Below are 24263 nucleotides of genomic sequence, written 5' to 3' on the forward strand. Positions count from 1 at the left end.
ATTCTTGCTTCCAGTTGTCATAATAAGACATTTGTGCATATAAATAATATAAACGTGTATTGTGATAAAGGGTGATAGAACTGATGATACTGTATTGAACTATTACAGGGCCAGCAATTATGACAAGGTCAGTTGTTATCCATAAAAAAAAAAAAAATCGGGGTATACGTGCAGGGGACCCAATATCAGTATTTTACTAAACCTCCTTTTTGCACTCTGTGACTTTTATTCTAACTGCTTTCCTCCATCGTTGTAGATAATCTCTATCTTCAGATGTGCTCTGAGGAATCTTACATTGTTCATGATTTCAGTGTGCATATTCTTCCTTGTCTCAGAAACTGACTCGTATAAAATCCTTTGAGAAGTCCTTTGAGAAATGGAGTGTGGGAAGGTGACTACTAGTCACAAGATAACTGCTGCAGTCAGTATGCTGTTTAAATCTGTCTTCCTAACCTTGATTTGTATAGCCTAAAAAAAATCTATCGATGAGGCAGAGTATCTTGTAGAAAGCTTTTGGTACAGTTCTGTGTATGTAAGTAGACAGAATTGCCACCTCTCTCAGTTTTATCTTAAAGTCTTGTGATATTGGTCCTGTTCTTAAAGCTCTAGCTTCTGGAATCATGTGAATGTAAGAATCTCAGCTTTATTTTATTTGTATTCATTTTGAGTCCTGATGGTTGTGAAGAAAAGTTTAAGAAAGGCTTAAAACTAGAAAGCAAATAAAAAGAACCTAAAACTTATTAAATGGCAAAGAGTTCTGTGGCACCTTATAGACTAACAAATGTATTGGCGCATGAGCTTTCATCCATGCATCTGACAAAGTGGGTATTCACCCACGAAAACTCATGCTCCAATACGTTTGTTAGTCTATAAGGTGCCACAGGACTCTTTGCTACTTTTACAGATCCAGACTAACACGGCTACCCCTCTGATACTGAAAACGTATTAGTTTTTCTGAAAAAAAAAAATCTCATGGTTTGGAAGCCATATCAAGATTTGGAGTGGAGAGGGCCTTAATTCATGTGGGGGTTTTTTTGAATGCTTGCAGTTAGCAATACTGAGTAGGTGACTTGCACATAGATGCAGAATTGAAACAGCCTGACACTCATTTGTTACTGTTGTAGAATTCATACAGGGCTGCTTTTATCCTCTCTTACCATTAAGGAAACATTTAAAAGAACACTGTCAAATTTGGTAATCCCCAAATTTGACCACAGAAGCAAGAAACAGAAACTTTGTCTCAGATGCAATCACATGATTTGGATTGAGGTTCCAAAGGCCCATATCACAAGACACAGTTATTGTTACAAGGCCTAATCTAAAGCCCACTGAAGTCAATGGAAGTCAAACTGTTTTTCTGTTTGCAGATGTCATGGAATCCATTAATGAGAGAGAGAGGGAGAGAATGTGTGTTGAGAAGTGAGGGGAAATCTTTTTAAAATTATGAAAAATACCTTGCTGGTGAACTTGTAATTAGGGTTCTCAGGCGTCTGGTTTTCGACCGGGCATTCCAGTCGAAAAGGGACCCTGGAGACTCTGGTCAGCACTGCTGATCGGGCTGCTTAAAGTCTGGTCGGCTCCGCAGCAGGGCTGAGGCAGGCTCCCTGCCTGCCCTGGCTCTGTGCAGCTCCCGGAAGCGGTGGTATGTGCCCACTTCAGCTCCTAGGCTCAGGGGCAGCCAGGGAGCTCCACGCACTGCCCACACCCCGAGCGCTCACTCCTCAGACCCCATTGGCCAGGCACCACGGCCATTAGGAGCTGCAGGGCCAGCACTAGTGGACTGGACAGCACGCAGAGCCACCTGGCCACACCTCCACCTAGGAGCCGGAAGGGGGACATGCTGCTGCTTCTGGCAGCTGCCTGAGGTAAGCACCGCCCACACCTTGCTCCCCCTCACACTCCAACTCCCTGACCCAGCCCTGAGCCCCCTCCCACACCCAAACCCCTCATCCCCAGCCCCACACCAGAGCCTGCACCCCAACCCAGAGCTCTCACCCCCCTGCATATCAACCCCCTAGCCCAGCCTGGAGCTCCCTCCCACACTCTGAACCCCTCATTTCTGTCCCCATTCCAGAGCCCGCACCCCCATCTGGAGCCCTCATTCCCCCCTGCACCCTAACCCCCTGCCCCAGCCTGAAGCCTCCTTCCACACTCCGAACCCCTTGGCCCTGCCCCATAGCCCCCTCCTGCATCCCAGACCCCTCATTTCTGGTGCCACTCCAAAGCCCACACCCCCAGCTGGAGCCCTCACCCCCTCCTGCACCGCAACCCCTGCACCATCCCAGTGAAAATGAGCGAATGAGCAAGGGTAGGGGAGAGTGAGCAATGGATAGAGAGAGGATGGATTGAGCGGGGGCATGGCCTTGGAGAAGGGGCAGGGCAGGGGTGGGGCTTTAGGGGGAAGGGGCAGGACAGGGAGTGGGGCAAGGATTTTCTGTTTTCTGCAGTCAGAAATTTGGCAATCCTACCAATTGTCCGAGACCAATGCAGGATCAAGTAAGTATTTGGTTGAGAGAGGAAAATCAAAACGTGACAGACTGAAATTTCAAACCATGTGGCTGTTTATTAATGGGGATAAGTTACAACTTGGGCCAGGGAAGGGGAATTTATCAACTAGAAATACTATCAGAATAAAACCATACACAACTTGAAACAGTCTATTTACATCCAACAACAAGAAACCAAACGATCTATGATCAACTGCTCACTAAAATCCAAAGCAGATACACAAAACTGAGTAAACTGTACACGCATTAACAAAATGTTGTAAAATACACCAACCAACCACAGTAGCAATTAATACAACAATTTGGCTCTCATATACTGTATACACAACTTTGCACCAAGTGAGGGAAGGGAAGAAAGGGAAGAGGCTAAGCAGAGTATTTACAGAAATTAAAATGAACATACCACACTCCAAGCGCAGCTGACCAGCAGTACAGACACTGAGAGCATGACGAATTGGTGGGAAATAATCCAAAAAAACAAAACAAAATGACATGACATGAGCCGGCAAAATCCGGAGGAGACCCTGGCTGAAAGGGTGATCAGGCCTTTCAGCTAACACGCAGATACTCCTGCCGTTTTTGACGCGAGACGTAGTTTTATTTGAAGGCTTTTACTCGTGTCAGTGTCTGATTGGTCCCTGGCTCCTTCGCCTTCCAGGTTCCGAGCTGGTACCCTCTACGTAAACAAGATCTGCACCCAGCACACTACTTTTTTGCACATGACACCCGACTCTTTTGCACATGGCACTAACTTGACCCACAGTTGACCAGACAGAAGGTTCGAGAATAGGCACACAGCACTATAATGTTGCACACCGCACCATAGGGTAGCACACGGCACTACGATGTTGCATACGGCACCAATATGACCCCTTGACCGACAATTGGCCATACAGACGCCATGTTTGAACATAGGTTTACAGTTGCGACACTTGTAATGATGCAAATATCTTTTAATATTATGTCAGAGATTTAAATATTCTGCGCCAAATTTTTAAAGGGGCCTCAGTTCCTTTTGTGCACTCTCAATACCTATTCATGCCTTTTTGAGTACTAGCTCTTATGCACATAAGTGTTAATATTCAGGAAACTTTATATTTATCAAATATGAAAATATATTTACATGTGCAAAGCTGTGCAAGCCAAAACCAGGAGGAATTTGGCCTATATATTTTTGAGCCTAGTAATAACATTTTAAATTTATTCTTCCATGTAGTCAAACAGTTTTCATGCCTCTTCTTTGTACTTTCAAATTCCTTTCTCCTTTTCCATTTTTTCCTGCCTTTTTCCTCATCACGTAAAAGAACTTAATCCTGTAGCCACTCAGTGTTTGCTTTTTTTTTTTTTTTAATTTTCCCTTTCTAAATACTCCCTCAGTTTAAATCATCTCCTCCTTTATCATCATCCCCAGCAATTTCTAAAGACTTTGGAACCGTTATCCTTATGTCTCTCATTCATTTTTAAAATCTTCTCAGCTCTTTTGTGTCTGCTGCTCTTAAAGTCCCCCTGAGGCTTCATCCCCATCTTTTGTACATTTAATAACTTGAGTTTGGGGATTGGTAAAGCAAGGAGGCTCATTTAAACTGAATCAAAAAGTATGCTTTCAGGAACAATAGTATTCTGTGTAGAACTTCAAGATTCAGGCCCAATCTCCTTATGTGGCCCAGCTATATTCCAAAAGATCATAAATCTAAACAGTATTGCCCCAGTCCACCAGATTTCCTTCACTCCACACAAACCAATCCTTCTCCCCAGGTCAATATTTTCCATCCTGCCTATCCAGTCCTGAATTATTCTGCTTGTCTATTCCTGTCAGTGTCCTTCTGAAAGGTAGGCACGAACCTATTAGTACATTAATCATAAATCAATGTCAATAACTTATTTTCCATAAATAGCAAAAAAAAAAAAAAAGTCTGTGGTATATCACTAAATGCTGTTTGATTTGCTTTTCATGATATCCACCTCTCTCCCCCCTGAACTCAGTTCTTTTTAACCTTTTGAACTTTGCCTCATTCATTTAAATTGGACTCAAATTAAAATTTCTAAGCAAAAGGTCACTCACCCTTTCAGTCCCTCTTTCCTTTTAAGTGGATGACATTGTGCCCTGCTTAGCTGCAGAGTGCTCATGTAGAGGAGATTTTTTCCTTCAAGGAAAACTTTCTAAAACAGCTTGATCAGAAGTGAAACAGGACCAGCCCAGCCTATCACTTATTTATGATTGTTCACAGTTCATCTGTATCATCAGATACCAAGATTTATGCAAAAGCTCATCTGAGAACTAACAAATTAGCTTTGTTTTTCTGGGAGGCTCGAATCAATTAAAAAAATGTGTTAGCTTCTGCTGTGTGTAAGTTGGTACGGCACTTTGAAAATTGGTTTAGCAACCAGTGGCTGATTCAGCAAGAAACCAAGCAGCCCACAGAATCTTTTTTTATTTTTTCAGTTGTGTTTTGTTTTTTTGTTTTTTAAAGCATCATCTTGGTGTCAGGGGGTGCCAAACTGTGATAAGATGTGGAACAGACCAAGTAAAGCAGAGCACATTCATATGATTTCTTCTTCTGCAAAAGCCAAATGCTGATGAGATTTTGATCTTGATTCACAAACACAGCATAAGTTCTGCAAAGCAAGGATTCTTTTCAACCCAAAGATGAAATATCTTCCTTGTGCTGCAGTGGATGGATGGTTGAATAGAAGGATTGGTGGCCTGTTCTGAATGGCCACTTACAAAAATTGATAAAAGTATCTAGATGTCATGCCAGGGAAATATTCCTGCATTTCTTCTAGGTCTTAATGACCTCTCCAGACTCTTTTAGAAATACCTTTGAGATTCCTGTTTCTTGCTAAATATCTTTTTTTCATGCTTAAAGGTTTCCAGAAAGCTCTGTCTCCTAAAGACATCTGGCTCTACTTCCTCTACAGTACTGGAAAGTAGAGGCATATATACCTAGAAATATTGTTCCTTTTAGTCAGCCTGGGAGAATACTAACCCATTCTAATCCTATTTATAACTTTGTTCCATTTTAGAAATTGGTAAATTTTCTAAGCATGCACACCATTGAGAAATGGGAACCTTCTGAAGTTCACCCTCAGTGACAAATTAATACCACAGCATTTCATACACTCCAAGTTGTCAGATGAAGAGGATTCATTTCATTATCGCACTTTCCATCTCTCCAGAACAGAAGGTCTTTACAAATCAGTAGGCCATGTCAGGTTCACCCACATAGCTGTTCGTGGAAACGAATATTTTCAAGAAAACTACCTCCAGGAATTGTCACTACACAGAGTCTGCATTTTCATCAAGAATAATCTTTATTAATAATGTCTACTCAGATATTTGACTGTATTCAATCTGCTGTGGTGTCAATTCCATTTATTCATAGCTATTACAATATGGATATATCTTATCATTATCCTAGTACTTCTGCTACCTTTATTTTTGAATTTGAGTGATATATAAAATCCTTAATCCCAACTCTACCATTAATCTTTCTGAGCACTTTAATCTCAACTGACTGAAAGATGGTATACAAGACCTGAAAGCTTTAGTGATGAGAACTCATTTCGAAATCAAAACTAGAATAACGGAAAAGTCCATTTCCCCTTGTAAATCTCACGTCTATTGATTGATTGAAAAATTGTTCTCAGGATTTGAAAGTTTAGCTGTGTTAAATCAATTTAGAATGCTAGGAAAAGTCTTTTTCCTTTGTAAATATCACATACGATGTCTATAGTATCTTGTCTTAATAGCAATATTGAATATCTCTTTCATGTTTCGTACATGATGGTCACGTAATGCTAATCTGTATTCACAAAATATCATTATCTACGATAGAATCTCTCTCCTGTGATACAAGCCTTGTGCTGATAAATTCAGTCTGATGTACGAGACTTGAGTTCCTTTTGTCTGGAGCTTTTACTTCTCTTTTCATATTTATTTTATACATGATTGGCTTTTAAGGACAAATTTTTCTTATCTGCAGTGTAGTAGCTAATTTTTCAAGATGCCATTTATCTGAGGCAAAAGCAAGCATAAAACTGACATTCTTCAGCATTACGAAGTGTATTGCTGATGCCTACTATTACCTAACATTCAAAAATCATGCCAAACCCCAAAAAATCATTTTGTCTTAAAATCATAAGAGTTTTCCAAAAATAATCACATTGCTTTTTCCCTGCCTTCTGATATGTTAATCTTTTTAGGGGAAGCTACCTACCCGCCCCAATCTGTGTTCTAGCATTTCAGATTCATAATTAACTGAAATACACACACTCACACACACACACAGTGCATGCATCCTTATTCACTACTCAGAGAGGCCTCTACTTACCCTCTCCTATAACTCTGGGTGTGACGTCTGTCACTCTAGCCCCCCAACTTAACTCGTGAGAATAGGCCACTGTACCACTTGCGCTGTCTTTTCATGTTCTCCCTTCCCCTCCCCCTCCCGCCCTCAGCCTCCTTGTTGCATCCTATCTCCTCTTGCTCCTCATCCCTGCAATATTTAGCTCAGAATCTCCTGCCCATCCCATTGTCACTCTAAGCCAGGGGTCGGCAACCTTTCAGAAGTGGTGTGCCGAGTCTTCATTTATTCACTCTGATTTAAGGTTTCGTATGCCGATAATACATTTTAATGTGTTTAGAAGGTCTCTTTCTGTAAGTCTATAATATATAACTACACTATTGTTGTATGTAAAGTAAATAAGGTTTTTAAAATGTTTAAGAAGCTTCATTTAAAATAAAACTTAAATGCAGAACCACCCGGACTGGTGTCCAGGACCTGGGCAGTGGGAGTGCCATTGAAAATCAGCTCACGTGCCGCCTTCGGCACCCATGCCATAGGTTGCCTACCCCTGCTCTAAGCCATGCCACATTCCTCTGCAACTCCTTTCAGCTACCTTCTGCTCCCCACATTTCCCCCCTCCCCGATTCCTCATAGTTTCTTGTCCTGTTTCATAAAAATCCTTCTGCCCTTACAGTCTCATTCTCTGTTATTCTGATCCTTGCTTGGCCTTCATTTGAAGATTAAAGATCCACAATCTTTGCCGGGGGAAGGCTCACTTTCACCTATAAAAGTGAAAGGGCCATGGTGGTTATCTTGCTGAAGTTAGCCTGTGACTTCAGTCTCATTGTCAATAAATGAAGACAGAAGCCAGTTGGGGGAAGAGTGAAACTTCACTGAAGGCAGAAACCAGAAATGTATGTGAACCATTAAAAAGTAACGAAATATCAGAAGAGTCATGACTAAAATTGTGAGAATCAGCAATACGATTCTTAATCCTGCTATCCATGGCTGCCAGAGCAGCTGTCTGTTAAAACTGAAAACTATAATCTGCATTTCCCGTCCCTCTCAAACCCTTTGTGACACTATCCATTTTAGTGTTTGCACCTTTACGTGACTCTGAAACTACATGGCAGTACACAGCAGTGACTTCAGCGGAGGTTAAGTCCAGATGCAGTTCTTCCTTCTCCACATTGGAGTAACTTCAGTGCCCAACGAAGGGACAGAGTCACAGAGAACACCAGACAGCACCAGAGGACTGTGATACATATAGAAAGAAAGTGACAAGACAGAGGAGAGGAAGAGGACATATATTAATTATTATCAGTACATGCAAAGGTCACATTTGATATAAAATGGCATTGTGAAGTACTGTGGTTTTCTGGGAATCCAAGTACCTGCTAATTCTTCTGAATCTCATAATTATCATTCCTTCCCACTATATTTTCAGTATGCCAAATTGGGTCAAAAGCCTCCTTTTATTTGTTTCTTTTAGGGCTGTCAAGCACTTAATCATGTGATTAAAAAAATCACAATTAATCGCATGATTAATCACACTGTTAAACAATAATAGTATACTATTTATATAAATATTTTTGGATGTTTTCCACACTTACAAATATATTGATTTCAATTACAACACAGAATACAAACTGTACAGTGCTCACTTTTTATTTATTTTTGTTATATATATTGGCACAGTAAAAATAAAAGAAATAGTATTTTTCAATTCACTTAATACAAGTACTGTAGTGCAATCTCTTTATTATGAAAGATGAACTTAGAAATATAGAATTATGTACAAAAAATAACTGCATTCAAAAAATAAAACAATATAAAACTTTAGAGCCTACAAGTCCACTCAGTCCTACTTCTTGTTCAGCCAATTCCTGTTTACATTTCCAGGATATAATGTTGCCTGCTTTTTAGTTTACAGTGTCACTTGAAAGTGAGAACAGGTGTTTGCATGGCACTCTTGTAGCCCACATCGCAAGATATTTACATGCCAGATGCACTAAAGATTCATATGTCCCTTCATGCTTCAACTACCATTCCAGAGGACTTGCCTCCATGCTGATGACAGGTTCTGCTCAATAACGATCCAAAGCAGTGCAGACTAATGCATGTTCATTTTCATCATCTGAATCAAGTGTCACCAGCAGAAGGTTGATTTTCTTTTTTGGTGGTTCGGGTCCTGTAGTTTCCGCATCAGAGTGTTGCTCTTTTAAAAGTTTTGAAAGCATGCTCCACCCCTCATCCCTCTCAGATTTAGGAAGGCACTTCAGATTCTTAAATCTTGGGTCAAGTGCTGTAGCTATTTTTAGAAATCTCACATTGGTACCTTCCTTGCGTTTTATCAAATCTGCAGTGAAGGTGTTCTTAAAACAGACGTGTGCTGGATCATCATCTGAGACTGCTGTAACATGAAATATATGGCAGAATGTGGGTAAAACATGGAGCAGGAGACATACAATTGGCCCACAAGGAGTTCAGTCACAAATTTAATTAACAGATTATTTGCTTAACAAGCATCTTCAGCATGGAAGCGTGTCCTCTGGAATGGTGGCCAAAGCGAAGGGGCGTATGAATGTTTAGCATATCTAGCATGTAAATATCTTGCAATGCTGGCTACAAAAGTGCCATTTTCTCACTTTCAGGTGACATTGTAAATAATAAGCAGGCAGCATTATCTCTTGTAAATGTAAACAAACTTGTTTCTCTTAGCGACTGGCTGAACATGAAGTAGGACTAAGTGGGCTTGTAGGCGCTAAAGTTTTACTTTGTTTTGTTTTTAAGTGCAGTTATGTAACAAAAAAATCTACATTTGTAAGTTGCGCTTCCACAATAAAGAGATTGCACTACAGTACGTGTATGAGATGAATTGAAAAATACTATTTCTTTTGTTTATCATTTTACCATGCAAATACCCGTAATAAAAATAATAACATAAAATAAGCACTGTACACTTTGTATTCTGTGTTATAGTAGAAATCAATATATTTGAAAATGTAGAAAAACTTCTGAAAATATTTAATACATTTCAATTGGTACTCTGTTGTTTAACAGTGCAATTAAAACTGCAATTAATCTTGATTAATATTTTTGAGTTAATGGGGTGAGTTAACTGCGATTAATCAACAGCTGTGGTTTATTGGTATTTGATTATAATGATCTCAACCAGAACTCGTAGCACATGTACAAAATAAACTCTTGCCATTTCCCCACTCCCAAACTTAGATACTCCTACCGCCACCACTGTCTTCCCTTCTCCCCAAGCAGACACAAAGTGCTCTAAGTATCAGAGGGGTAGCCATGTTAGACTGGATCTGTAAAAGCAGCAAAGAATCCTGTGGCACCTTATAGACTAAAAGACGTTTTGGAGCATGAGCTTTCGTGAGTGAATACCCACTTCGTCAGATATTCTGTGATTCTTCGTCTGACGAAGTGAGTATTCACCCACGAAAGCTCATGCTCCAAAATATCTGTTAGTCTATAAGGTGCCACAGGATTCTTTGCTGCTTTTAAAGTGCTCTAAGTTCTTGAAAATATAAGTTGAGGGTGCCCAGTTTCTTGAAGGAAATTCTTTGTACAGTACCTCAAAGATTGGGTGGCACCCACCAACTTTCCCTTTGGGAAAGAAACTGTGTAATGTTTATTGGTAGTCCAGCAGTTTTATAGGCCAGTTAATTCAGTCATACAGCATAAAAATGGTACATTGTTTAAAAAAAAATTAAATATATTGTAAAGTGCATGTTGATGTGTGATGTTTGATTACATTTCTGTCAGAATAGGTAGGTTTGTTTAGCTTATCATGAAAGCGCATTTTGGCAATATCCAAAAAGGAAAGATTGATAGGCTACATTTTGGGGTTATTGTGACAGGCATGACTGGTGTGTAAGATTAAACTAGTCAGAAAGATATCCACAGAAACAGCTCTTTACAATGCTTAAATAACAGCCAATACACCTCTCAGTTTTGTTTTTCCACTTTCATTTGGCTGGCACAGCCTTTTTTAAATTCCGTAATCACACAAAGTAACTTCAGGAATAAAGTCATTTTACAGAAACTTGTATTGTCTGTCTTTGTCTGAGAAAGCTTTTGACTCTCTGCATCGCTCAATATTGCTCTGTATTCTGAAGCTCTGTGACCTGGACATGTTTCCATTTTCTTTGTTCTCCTCCTGCCCTTTCCATTATTTTCAAAGGGCTTCTTTGCACAGCTTCTTAGAACATCTTGACTTGCTCTTTGTTGTAGTTACAGCAAGGATTAGTACTAGAATCCATTTTCAGACCTACCAACTCTGCATGTCAATTGAAAATATGTATATGGTACGTATATGTTTAGCATTGCTCTGTTTACCTCAAATGATATTTCTTTTGCCTCTAATGCCCTTTCCACTGAGATGGAGTGGGTGGTTAGCCAGCTTCATAATTACCATTAATATACTGTATCATTATCATAAGTAGACATTGTTTCATTTTGGACGCTATTAAAAAGTGATCCACATGAACGGTGTTATATGCTCCACTGAATCATTACCACTTCTAGCAAACCATATTAAGCACTGAGCATTTGGTTACAGAAACCTAGATCTTCTGTTTTGGGGGATTTATTCATTTCATTTTGGAGGGTTATTTTTAGCAATTTGAGTTTTATGTAGATGTCCAAAAACTGGGGTTTTTCAGGGCTTTCTCTTTGTATATACTGTAATGAGTAATCTCTTTGCAACGTTTCCTGTTTCAAACAGCAGTATGTGAAAGTCCACTTCACTACAGAACATTTAGTGTGCTCCAACATGGACCAATTAATGAGCAACACATGTTTAGAAATCACACGCCCAGAGTCTGCATTACCCCACTGTATAAATAAGCCCTTATGTATTGGTGGTTACGTGGTGGTTATTCGATGGACATCGATTTTGCTTTCTTGCTCTTTTTGTTTGTTTTCTGTTTCATTGGCATTTGGCAGTTAAAACTGAAAAACAGAAGCCTTACAAAAAACCCAGAATGATTTAGGCTTCAGATTTCTTAACAGTTAATTAGTTTCACATCTGATAAATAAAATGTGCAGTGTCAAATAAAATAATTATGAGGTAATACTTCCTTCTAATTCAGATGGTTTGTGTTTTCTCTTTATGCAGTAAATCTATGGATATTCATTACCTATTATATTTAGATTATTTGAAAAGTTTACAAAAAATCAGATAAATAAAGTCCTTGTGTTGGTACACATTAGTATAGTCTGCTTTAACAGTGAGCATCATATGGTCAGTCATTTATTGTGCACTTTACATGGTAATCCATTAAGTACCTCAGCTGTTGTTCTTCCTAATTAATTGTCATTATGTATGCTACAATTTTGTAGTTAGAAAACAGAGATGGATCACCCTGTCTTAGAAATGCAGCCTCAGTCCTAGGCATAATACACACTAAATTGAGTTGCCTTCTATAAGGAATTTAAGGATACTAATTAACGTAACGGTTATTGCATCTTGCAGGGACGTAGGGATTTTAAATTTAGACTGTTCTGCAGTAGTTCTGTCTAAAGACTAAAGAGTTTTGGCTTGGTCTTGTTTTATGATTCTCTCTTTTGGGATGGATAAAGTTTGACCGACTGAAACCTGAACTGCTACTCCTGAGTTAGGCTTTGTCTACACTGGATTTTCATTGGTAAAACTTTTGTCATTCAGGGGTATGAAAAAAACACATCCCAGAATGACAAAAGTTTCACCGGCAAAAAGTGTCAATGTGAACAGCGCTTTGTCGGGGGGAGAGCTCTCCTGCCAACAAAGCTACCACCGCCCATTGGGGGTGGAAGTTTTTTGTCAGCAGGAGAGCTGTTTCCTACCGACAAACAGCAGCTAGACTGCCCACCTTTTAGCGGCACGGCTGTAGCAGCACAGCTGAGTCGCTAAAAGGTGCATAGTGTAGACATACTTAGACTCACAAAGTGCAGAGTTCATTTTGACCTTTTCCCCATGTACCTCAACTCTTTGCCCCCTTGGTTGTGCTGTGAAAGTCTTTATTCAAATAGAATAGCCACTGAAGAATTGGGGGCAGTAGGAATTTTGCCTGAATGAGGACTGCAAGTTTGGGTCCCTGAAGTATAGGGCTGTTCTCTTATTTAAAATATGTCTGAAATGCTATAGACCAACTCAATTCTCTATTCAGCTTCAATAACTGAGATGACATCACCAATACACAAGTTATATACAAGTGCAGATTTGAAGCATCATTTGGAGAGGAAGGGCTAGATATTTTGACACAAAAATAATCCAAACATTACTAATTAGCTAGACTAATTATGGGTTGGGTGCTCCTTAGTCTGGCTTTTGAGGACATTCAGTGCATATTGCTGATTGGGTTTTAAAGCTTTTCATGGTGTTGGCACTGACAGCATTTGAAACCTGATCCTTGAGTCTTGTGCAGTCAACTCTTTGAGGTCACCCACACCCCTCCTTCTACTTAGGATGTGTGAAGTAGGCATTGCAGCTTTTGCTGTGGAAGGCCTTTCAGTATGCAAAACAGTCCCCACATCCCAATTCATCTTTCTTCATCTGATCTAGCTTTTCACATTGTACTAAAGTTTTCCTCCCCACCCCATGACTACTCTTGGCTCTATTCATATTTCTTTTCTTTTCAATCCTTTCTTTTTCCTTATTACAAAGGAATATATATACACCAGGCCCAGATGGTATTCACACAAGAGTTCTGAAGGAACTCAAATTTGAAATTGCAGAATTACTAACTGTGATATATAACCTATCATTTAAATCAGCTTCTGTACCAAATGACATAGCTAATGTGATGCCATTTAAAAAAAAAAAGCTCCAGAGGTGATCCCGGAAATTACAGGCTGGTAATCCTAACTGCAGTACCAGGAAAACTGGTTGAACTATAGTAAAGAACAGAATTATCAGACGTATAGATGAACACAGTTTGTTGGGGAAGAGTCGACATGGTTTTTGTAAAGGGAAACCATTCCACACCAATCTACTAGAATTCTTGGAAGGGGTCAACAAACATGGACAAGGGTGATACTGTGTACTTAGATTTTCAGAAAGACTTTGACAGGGTCCCTCGTCAAAGGCTCTTAAGCAAAGTAAGGAGTCATGGGATAAGAGGGAAGGTCCTCTCATGAATTGGTAACTGGTTAAAAGGTAGAAAACAAACGGTAGGAATAAATGATCAGTTTTCAGAATGGAGAGAGGTAAATAGTGGTGTTCCCCGGGGTCTGTACTGGTACCAGGTACTATACAAAATATCCATAAATAATCTGGAAAAAGGGATAAACAGTAAAGTGGCAAAATTTGCAGATGATACAAAACTACTCAAGATAGTTAAGTTCAAAGCAGACTGCCAGGAGTTTCACAAAACTGGGTGACTGGGCAACAAAATGGCAGATAAAATTCAATGTTGAAAAATGCAAACTAATGTACATTGGAAAACGTAATCCCAACTATACATATAAAATGATGGGGTCTAAAATAGCTGTTGTCACTCAAGAAAGAGATCTTGGAGTCATTGAAAACATGGACTCAATGTGCGGTGGCAGTCAAAAAAGCTAACAATGTTTGGAATTATTAGGAAAAGGATAGATAATAAAACTGAAAATATCATATTGCCTCTGTATAAATCCATGGTACGCCCACATCTTGAATACTGCATCCAAATGTGGTTGCCCCATCTCAAAAAAATATATTGGAATTGGAAAAGGTACAGAAAAGGGCAACAAAATGATTAGGGGTATGGAACTGCTTCCATATGAGGAGAGATTAATAATACTGGGACTTTTCAGCTTGGAAAAGAGACAGCTAAGGAGGGTATGATAGAGTCTATAAAATCATGACTGGTATGGAGAAAGTAAATAAGGAAGTGTTATTTACTCCTCATAACACAAGAACTAGGGGTCACCAAATTAAATTAATTGGCAGAGATTTAAAACAAACAAAAGAAAGTATTTCTTCAAACAATGCACAGTCAACCTGTGGAACTCTTTGCCAGGAAATGTTGAAAAGGCCAAGAGTATAACAGGGTTCAAAAAAGAACTAGATAAGTTAATGGAGGATAGGTCCATCAATTAGCCAGGATGGGCAGGGATGGTATCCCTCGCCTCTGTTTGCCAGAAACTGGGAATGGGCAACAGAGGATGGATCACTTGATGATTACATGTTCTCTTCATTCCCTTTTGGGCACCTGGCACTGGCCACTATCAGAAGACAGGATAGTGATCTAGATGGACCATTGGTCTGACCCAATATGGCTGTTCGTATATTCTTAACCTCATTTGTTTTTATTTAATCAGGTTAGACTTTTGTTTTTATTCTGTTAATAGAACCCAACTAACTTTGCTGTGGAGCACTGGATAAATGTATTTATCATTATTATTATTATTTATTGCCAATATTGTATGAATTAATTTAAATTCCTTATAGGTTACCTTTAAAACCTCCTATGGTATTTTTATTATTTTCAGAAAATTGTCTTATTTTTTCCCCTTTTCTGTAAAGTACAGTTCCCTGACCTGCACATATGTCCAGTGAAAATAAGATATTCTATATGCACTACAGTATAAAAGAAAATGAGTTCATAGAGGACAGATATCTTTGGGGAAATGGAAATTACACATCTGTCATTCATTTGTCTGATGATAACTTCCTGCATATACCCATAAACCTTTGAACGTTAGTAGGAGTGTATTTAGGCTTTTGTATTAAGGAATAAGTGGAAACATTAGACTGCATCCTTTACAGCACACATTTAAATGGTATCAAGTGTAAAAATCTGACCATATTGTAGATAATGTAATACCCCTAGAGTAATATTGTCAGCTGGCTTCTTGTCTCCTCACAGTAGATGGAGATAGCCCTGCAAAACATCAAGATTGTGTATGTGACAAATACAGCATCAGATAAGTGGGTGTCAGAATCTGAGGGAATGAGATGCTCCTGTCTCATTTATACTTTCTAGGAATTTTCAACTGCAGTTAGTTTCCCAAGTTGGGTGCTACAGAGTCATCTGGAGGAGGAAACAATATTTCCAGTTGTCTCCTAAATTGTGGCTTATTTATACCATTCTGGTGATGTAAAGGGGACAGAACCAGCCTTCAGTGACTGTCGTTACAGCAGAGAGATTTTGAACTGACCTGTAGCCAGCACAATGACTCTGTGCCCTCCTCCCAGATAGATCTTCTCACTGTAGTAACTTACTGGGCTGGAGATGCAGGCAGGATACAGGAATCTATTTATATATATTTAAAGGTATCAGAAGAAAGCACTTAGGTAAGCCAGCCTGAAAAAGATTAGTTGAAAGCACAACTTCACTGAAAAGCATAGATATGTGGAGTGTAGACTAGCAAACCGCTCAATCAGCTTATGAATGCATAATAACCTTAGGCAAAAATGTATTTAAAAGCAGTTAAACCTGATATAGTTGGTTCTTTGTTATATCGCTCACTGATTCATTCAATCAGGGATCCAACTGTTGCCTTTCTAGATCTCTGTGAAAAAGTAGTTACAACGAAAAAGTATTTTTCAGTGCCTCCAATTCTTTACCAACAGAAAGCTACTGGCTTTTCACTCCTTTCTCTTATCAAGGCCATTTGAAAGACTGAGGTAAAGGGATTGAAGAAGTGTTCAACCAGTTAAAGATATGTACATGATTAAAATAGCAGTGTGTTATTGCACATATTTGCATCATCTGCTTAGTTTACTGACAAATGTCCCCATTTGGATCCCATTGAAAACAGAAATTTTGTCCTTGCTTAAAATAAGAGTTGATTCAGAGCTGTCGTCAAGTTTTTATTGCTGTCAGTACTGTCTCGTGCATAATCAACCCATTTCTTGACTTAATTTAGACTCTAGAAAGTTATTGTTGCTGGTGAGATATTCCGCAGAAATGATATATCTTGATTTTTAGCTGCCACGTTGAGCAAGTCATGATAAAAAACTTGTTTTGACTTGTCATCTGAGTAAATCTGATAGGGAAACAAATTGCTGATGGGGAATAACTAAGGAACACCAAGATGTCATTTTTACATAGTCCCTTTCTATCCAATAACCACACACCTTTCTTTTACAGCTAAAATCATTTGAAAATAAAAGGCCTGTATTTTCAGGACACACTTTAGAACAGGTATGCACATTACTCCAGCACAGAAGAAGGAAAGGCAGGCTACCCTTCTGGTGTCTTCAGTATAAGTTCAGTGTAGAGCCCGTTCAGATACACAAATGTGTATACGCAACCTTTCCAGGATCCACAAATATTATATGTGCATATCTGCATCCACAGATGCGGGTATCTGCAGATATCCTTGGATTTGCAGGGCTCTACTCTGGGGGCCAGACTGAGGCTCCAAAGTATCCTCCTCACGGGAACCCAGTCGGGGAGAGCCGCATGGGTAGCCTGGGTCCCTCCACCTGTCCTGGGCGGGGAGCCCAAACAGCCCCCTGCCCAGGGCAGGTGGAGAGATTCAGGCTCCCCACAGCTGCCAGTGTGGCTTTCCCTGACATGGCTCCTTCTGGGTGTGGTGGCTCGGAGCCGCAGCCCAGCCACGGTCAGAGCTGGGAGGGCAGCTGTGGGAAGCCATGGCGGACCCTCCACCTCCCAGGGCAGGTGAAGGGTCTGTGCCTTGCTTCCTTACAGCTGCCCACCCAGCTCTTACCGTCAAAGTACTGCATGGATACAAAATTTGTATCCGCATTCACACTGCTATGCGCAGAAATGGTCCACAGATATAAAGCAGATACTCGCGGGCTTGCAGGGCTCTATTCATTTGATGTGAACTAGAATGGGTACAAACATCAAAAAAATTATAAGATAAACAACAAAGGAAAAGATATGTAGATACAATTCCAATAGGTTCATTTGTGACTTTAAATTTGGAAATTCAAATAAGGTTATTGTGTCAGCCTCTCCTAAAGAATTTGTCTACCTAGCCCCAGGACATTGTATGTCAGGTTTTTCTACCTGTCATTAAGTTGTCCAACACCCACTCTAGTGAACTGGGCCAGGTGCTAGGCAGATGGGATGATATGTGGGAGAAATCCTTCTTTCTACTCCCCTCAAAGGTGGACATGGCTGTAAAGCGACTTCATGGAGATGACTCCACATCAGTGCACTCTGTGGCCCCTGTGCAGAGATAAGGGAGGTCAGGAGACTCCATACAAGTGTATCTCTGGAACCATGTCCCAACCATGAACACTGACACCAAATCAGTTCTGTTACCAGCCAGAGAGAGAGGTGCAGAATTCGTACTATAGTAAATATTTTAAAACTTACACAACTTTTAATTGAACGCAGCATAGTAGTAAGTATCACTCTGCAAAGTTACACTGGCCTCAGGAAAGCAGAATGTTCTTTAACGGATAAGATTTTGTAACTACATTATAATAATAATAATACTGGAATTGTTGGATTTAAACACCTTTATACTTAGACACTGTCTTTTCTAGGTTACATTTCGGACAAGAATCTATCACTGTAATATTAACAGCCAAGGAGTGATCTGCCTTGACATTTTAAAAGACAACTGGAGTCCAGCATTAACCATTTCTAAAGTTCTCCTCTCCATCTGCTCACTTCTTACAGACTGCAACCCTGGTAAGAAATTAACACTGGTTTTACTCTTGCATTCATTCACATCTAGCTTTCTATTATCTATTAGTATCTGCTTGGTACTGTGTCTTACTACTGTGTTAAAAAAAAAAACACATAAAATGTAGATTTAAAATTTTCTGCATGTGATTGCTACAATGCTAAATGAAAAAATGTACATGATATAAATTAAAGAGAAAACATATTGTCAGAAGAGCAGGTGCATTTTTAGTGCTTGAGAATAAAAATACGCTATTTCAAACTAAAGAGTTTAATCCCTAATATATCCCTAGCAGTAAATGCTATTTGAGAAATGTGAGATATTACAGCCAGATAATGTTACTGAACATTGAAATGGAAAGTTTTCATTTAGACATCCTTCTGAAAAGAGTATTATAGTACCAGTTCTGGTGGAAGGCTAACAAAACAGTTTACAAATAATAGGCATTAATGTAGAGAGTAGGCAGTCACTCTTATTAACTAGTACAGTGGTTAACCATTCCCCTCAACTTTCAGTCACACATCTGATTGCTTCCTGCTGATTGCTAGGCCTGTGGCTCCACTCTTTGTCCTGCCCCCAATGACCAAGGAATGATTCTGATTGTACGACTGAGGATCCCAAACATTCCAAAATAGTGAGTCAGGCTCCCAAAACTCATGAAATTGGCTTACATGTCATGAGATTTTTAACATGATATGTCCTGGAGTCTTTTTATTTCCCTTCTAGTTTCTAAGCCTTTAAGATTCATGTTTTGAAGTTTTGTTTTCTTTTCTTTTCCCAAACCATGAGGGCTAGAAACTTATTTTAAAAAAGAAGAAGAAGGAAAACTGAGTTTCTCATGTAATCACAGTCCTCCAGGAGCTGAGGCTTTAAGACAAAACACTAAAATATCTCAAGGCTCACAATGAAATTCTGAGGGTAGGCAAGTGTTTTACTGGCTAAATTCCTTCATTTGAGGTTGCCTTAGATGTAATATAAAAAGCTGCAGTTAGATGTAAAAAGGAGTCTAATATATAGGTACCTGTGGTGACTCAAATAACACAGCCCAAACTTACAGGAAAAATGAGATCCTGGTAACACTCACAATGTCCCAGTTAAAAGCTGAAACAGTAAAGGAGACTAGACGGTTACTAAATATCTTGTGACTTTAGGCATGTTTATTTCTGGTGTTTATGACGCCCCCTACTGATGTGTTGGGGGGACTTCATGTGCACACTTCTGACTACATTTTATTGAGCAGAGGCTTGTCTTTTGATACAGCTGGAGTGGTAACACAAGTGTAAAGAAAAGAAAACTAATAGTCTAGAAGTCTTTAGAATAAGCATAAGGGGTATGGTGACATTAATGTGGAGTTTTCTGTTAGTGATATATGGGCACTTTAAAAGTTAGTGGGAAAGCTGTGCTTGAGTTAGAAGTTGGAAATATAAATGTTTTTGGGGCGGGCGGGGCAGTCTGGTCTCTAAATGGATGCTATCAACTTGAAAATATAGTCTGTTTCATATAGTGAATTAAAAATAATTTCTGATACTTCACCTGCCCCGTAACACCCCTGCCATTTTTTGTAGTTTTACGATCGGATTTTTCTTTTCTTAATGTTTTTTCCTCCCCTATGATTGTGTGAAATACCCACACAAAATAACAGCAGAAACTGGATGAGTATACAGGGAAAACAGTAAACGTGACTATACAAAGAATGCTGCCAAATGCACAAAATAAACAAACTCAAAAAGATTGAGGAAAGAAGTGGGTTTTTTCCTGTCATCTCTTTCAATTATAGTAATCTTGGGTGTTATTGTAACTGTAGTTGGTAAAATATTTTGTACAAAAGTTTGATTTTTTAAGTTACGTATCCCTTTTAATACTCTTTGGGGATTTGCTTACTTGTCTTGTATATTTCATGCCTTGACTTTGAGGAATGAATAGTATTCCTATGTTTTGCTTTGTGAGCTCACCTCTCCTGAATGTGAAATGTTGAGCTCTTTGTTTCCTGTCTTTTGGATTGTTTGTTTGGTAAATTACCTATTCTTGGTAATTTATGTACATGTGAACTCTGTATTTTAGTGGTATGTTTTTGAAATTGAAGACTTCTACAAATTTAGGGGCTCTTATTTTTCATTGTACAGCCTGATGTGATAGCGCTACTTATTTCTATTTCTGGCTGCACTATAACAGTTCTCCTGCCTGTGCCATTTGTTTCATTTTCTGAGTCCAGTTCTGGTGATATTTTATCATTAACAAACTGTTGGATTAGACATTCCCTGCAATCTATTTTGAACATGGTATTGTAAATTGACTCCCTCTTTCTCTCAGTGGGGGAATCATTTTGAAAATAGCCCTGGCACATCTGGGAGAAATATTGTATAAATATTCTCTATTAGCTGGGAGCAATTTTCAGTCCACTTTGTCCTCCCTTGGTCTAAGGTATACTGCCTCATCTTAGAGGCAGAGACCCAGCAGGGGGCTCAAGTCGATAAGCAACCTTGAACTCTTTGTTCACCATTCATCAAACAGGCAGAAGCAGATCAGGTCAAATGGAAAGGCAACACTGAATATCCCACAAATATAAACACTTAGGATGTGTGAGTTCCCCCCTCCACAAACACACACACACCCTCTTTGAAGGGAAAAATCAAGTATCAGTTACCCAGTAGTCTTACATTTATGCAAATCTTCATTAGAACAACAAATACCAGTAAGAATGGCACCTAATTAACCCTCAGCCATACACAGTGATTAAACTGAGTTGGAGCACAGCTGCAGCTTCCTTGGCAAGCATAGCTATTCTTCTGAAACAGGCTGAGCAAATGAAAAGAGGTATTTGCTCCTGCCGCTTCTGTCACACACACAGTAATCTACAAAAGACATTGAGAGCGTCTTTTTCCTCACTGGTTATATACATCACTGTCCTTTGTTTTGTGTTACTTGAGGCAGGAACTTGTTTGTCCTCTTTGAACAACTAATATAATCCTTTACTCATAAGCTGTCTCAGACTCTTCAGTTCTGATAATTATTAATTGTCTCTATTTTGCTTAGCAGAATCAGACAGTAAATTGTGTTAACAAATGTCTGAATTTTGTAACAGCTGGCTGACTTTTGGGAAGTGAGGGAGGAGTGATACAGTATTTATGTATGACTGAACACGTGTGAGCTATCTGCAAAAATAACTGAGGCAATTGTAATGGTAACAGAGAAATGTAAGAATGAATGAAATGGTAACATTCCCCTGGTAGATATTAGTTTGTATTTTCATGTAAATTGACATCCTCAGGTTAAAAATTCCATATATTTTTACAAAGGAAGACCCCAGTCCTCCAAACATTTTGGCATGTCCATAAGTTTACTTGCATGAGTAGTCCTGTAAAGCTTATGGGACTACTTATGTGCATAAAGTAAAGCATGTTTGCAGGATCCTGGCCTAAGAAAGTTCACTTTTCAATAGTTAGGTGTTATGGGCTTGTGTAGGCCAGGAGTTATTCCAGAATAACTATTCAGGTATAGCTATCCTGGAAAAAGAATGTTCACACGTGGAGGCATAGCTGTTGTGCTTTAAATGCATACCCTAACTTAATCCAAATTAACTTTCAAATATAGACAAGCCCTTAGTTTACTTTTATGCATTTTTTCACAACTTGAACATGTTTACACCCACTCCCCTCCAGGGTCATTGGTGGTTTCAGCTGCCAGTGAGAGAGAGTGCCAGGATCAGTAAGCATCTACCCCAAAAGCAAAGAAGCTCGATCTGTTTTGCAGAAAGCTTTATTCAACTGCTGGACTGCAACTCAGGATTGGTGATCAGCAGGCATTTCTGGGACATTAAGATATTGTGCCAGAGGTTAAAATCACAAGATTTTAAAGACAGATTCCCAGAGGACGTGAGGCAAAAGTTCCTCTCTGTGATGAACGAGGGAAAGTTTGTAGCTAGGATCTTACATCAGATTAATTTGGATGCCGCCAACTCTGCAGCTAGAGCCTTGGCATCAGCTATTATGATGAGCAGATGTTCGTGGCTCCAGTCTGCTCTTCCTCAGGAGGTCCAACAAACCATTGAGGATCTTCCTTTTGAGGGAATGTCACTTTTCTCAAAGCAGACAGATGACTGTATGGCCTGAAGGGTTCCAATGTAACACTAAAGTCTTTGGACATTTATTCTCCTGCCCCAAAGAAGCAGCAGCCACACCACTGTCTCTCATTTATACCTCACCAACAGGAGGTAATTCGGAAAAAGGGCAGAAGTTATAGAAGAAGAATCCTGTTCCCCAGTAGGACTTAAACCTAGTGTTGTCAAAACTAATGGGTCTTTCCTCCCTTTGAACCTTTGGCTACTTGCTTTCTCTCTCAGTGAAAGTAGCCTTTTTAGTGTCAAATCATCCCAGCCAGCACAGTGGGTAAATTATGAGCTCTTTTGTCTCATCCTGCATATACTATCTTCTGCAAGAACTAGATCCACTTGTGCCCTCATTCAAAATTTCTCACCAAGATGGGTTCTCACTTTCATATTAATCAGGCAATGTGCTTATTAACTTTGTTCCCCAAACCTCAGTCTCATCAGGTTGATAAGAAACTCTGTATTGGAGTTTAGGAGAACATTAGTATTTTACTAGAATAAGACTAAACCGTCTAGATCATAGTCTGTTATTCATGGCAGTTGCAGACTGGATGAAGAGCCTTCCAGTCTCTCTTTGTGGATCTCCTCTTGTATTTAGTTGTGTTACGACTTCGCCAGTATAATTCCACCGAGTAAGATTCTGGCACATTCAGTCAGACCTCAAACAGCCTTTCTGGCCCAGGTGCCTATTCTGGACATTTGTCAAACAGCAACTTGGTCTGCTGTGCATATCTTCACTTCACATTATAACAACAATCATCAATCTAGAGATAATGCTAGATTTGGACATGTGATCTCCAGTCATTTTCAGGTAGACTCCGATCCCACCTCCAGATCACACTGCTTGTGAGTCACATGAAGTTGGACCGGACATGTGCAGTCACTAAAATAAGAAAAGGTTGCTAACCTATTCTATAATTGTTATTCTTTTGAGATGTGGTGAATGTGTCTATTCCACAACCCACCCTCCTTTCCCTCTATATTGCAGTCTATCTGGAAGGAAGGAACTGGGGTTCAGGCATACAGATGCCTGGCATGGGCCTATAGTGCGCATGCCCAGAAGCAGAAACAGAGGCACTGAGGGAACTTTTACTGCAAAAACATAGGTACTGAGCAATTTTTGGCACCTACAGAGCTCAGGGGCAGATGAATAGGACTTTTGTGGATCCCTGATTCTGGGATTTAGGCAGCTAAATTGGCAGTTAGACACCTAAGTCCTTTTTTTTTTAAAGAATATCAGGGTTGGAAGGGACTTCAGGAAGTCATCTATTCCAACCCCCTGCTCAATCCCCAGACAGATTTTTGCCCAAGATCCCTAAATGGCCCCCTCAAGAATTGAACTCACAACCCTAAGTTTAGCAGGCCAATGCTCAAACCACTGAGCTATCCCTCCCACCCTTTTGTGGCTTTAGCCCTTAATGTGCAGTTTAACATGCTTCACATAGTATAATATACCTCAGTTAGTGATATGAATTAGGGCTGTCAAGCAGTAAAAAAAATTAATTGTGATTAATCACGTGATTAATCGCACTGTTAATAATAGAATACCATTTATGTAGGTATTTTTGGATGTTTTCTACATTTTCAAATATATTGATTTCAATTACAACACAGAATACAAAGTGTACAGTGCTCATTTTATATTTATTTTTGATTATAAGTATTTGCACTGTAAAAATACAAAAGAAATAGTATTTTTCAGTTCACCTAATGCAAGTACTGTAGTGCAATCTCTTTATCATGAAAGTTGAACTTACAAATATAGAATTATAC

General features: G+C 39.4%; 1 protein-coding gene across 2 annotated transcripts in view; it reads left to right on the forward strand.

Moving 5' to 3' along the window:
- LOC116825289 (ubiquitin-conjugating enzyme E2 E2) overlaps positions 1-24263 on the forward strand; it is a 330842-nt gene that overhangs the window by 261354 nt on the left and 45225 nt on the right. For both annotated transcript variants that reach the window (XM_032781177.2, XM_032781178.2), the window contains one exon: positions 18243-18390. In XM_032781177.2, coding sequence (XP_032637068.1) covers positions 18243-18390 — 148 coding nt within the window. The remainder of the gene's footprint in view (positions 1-18242; positions 18391-24263) is intronic.

This window comes from Chelonoidis abingdonii, chromosome 2 (assembly GCF_003597395.2).
Source record: "Chelonoidis abingdonii isolate Lonesome George chromosome 2, CheloAbing_2.0, whole genome shotgun sequence".
Taxonomy (NCBI): Eukaryota; Metazoa; Chordata; order Testudines; family Testudinidae; genus Chelonoidis; species Chelonoidis abingdonii.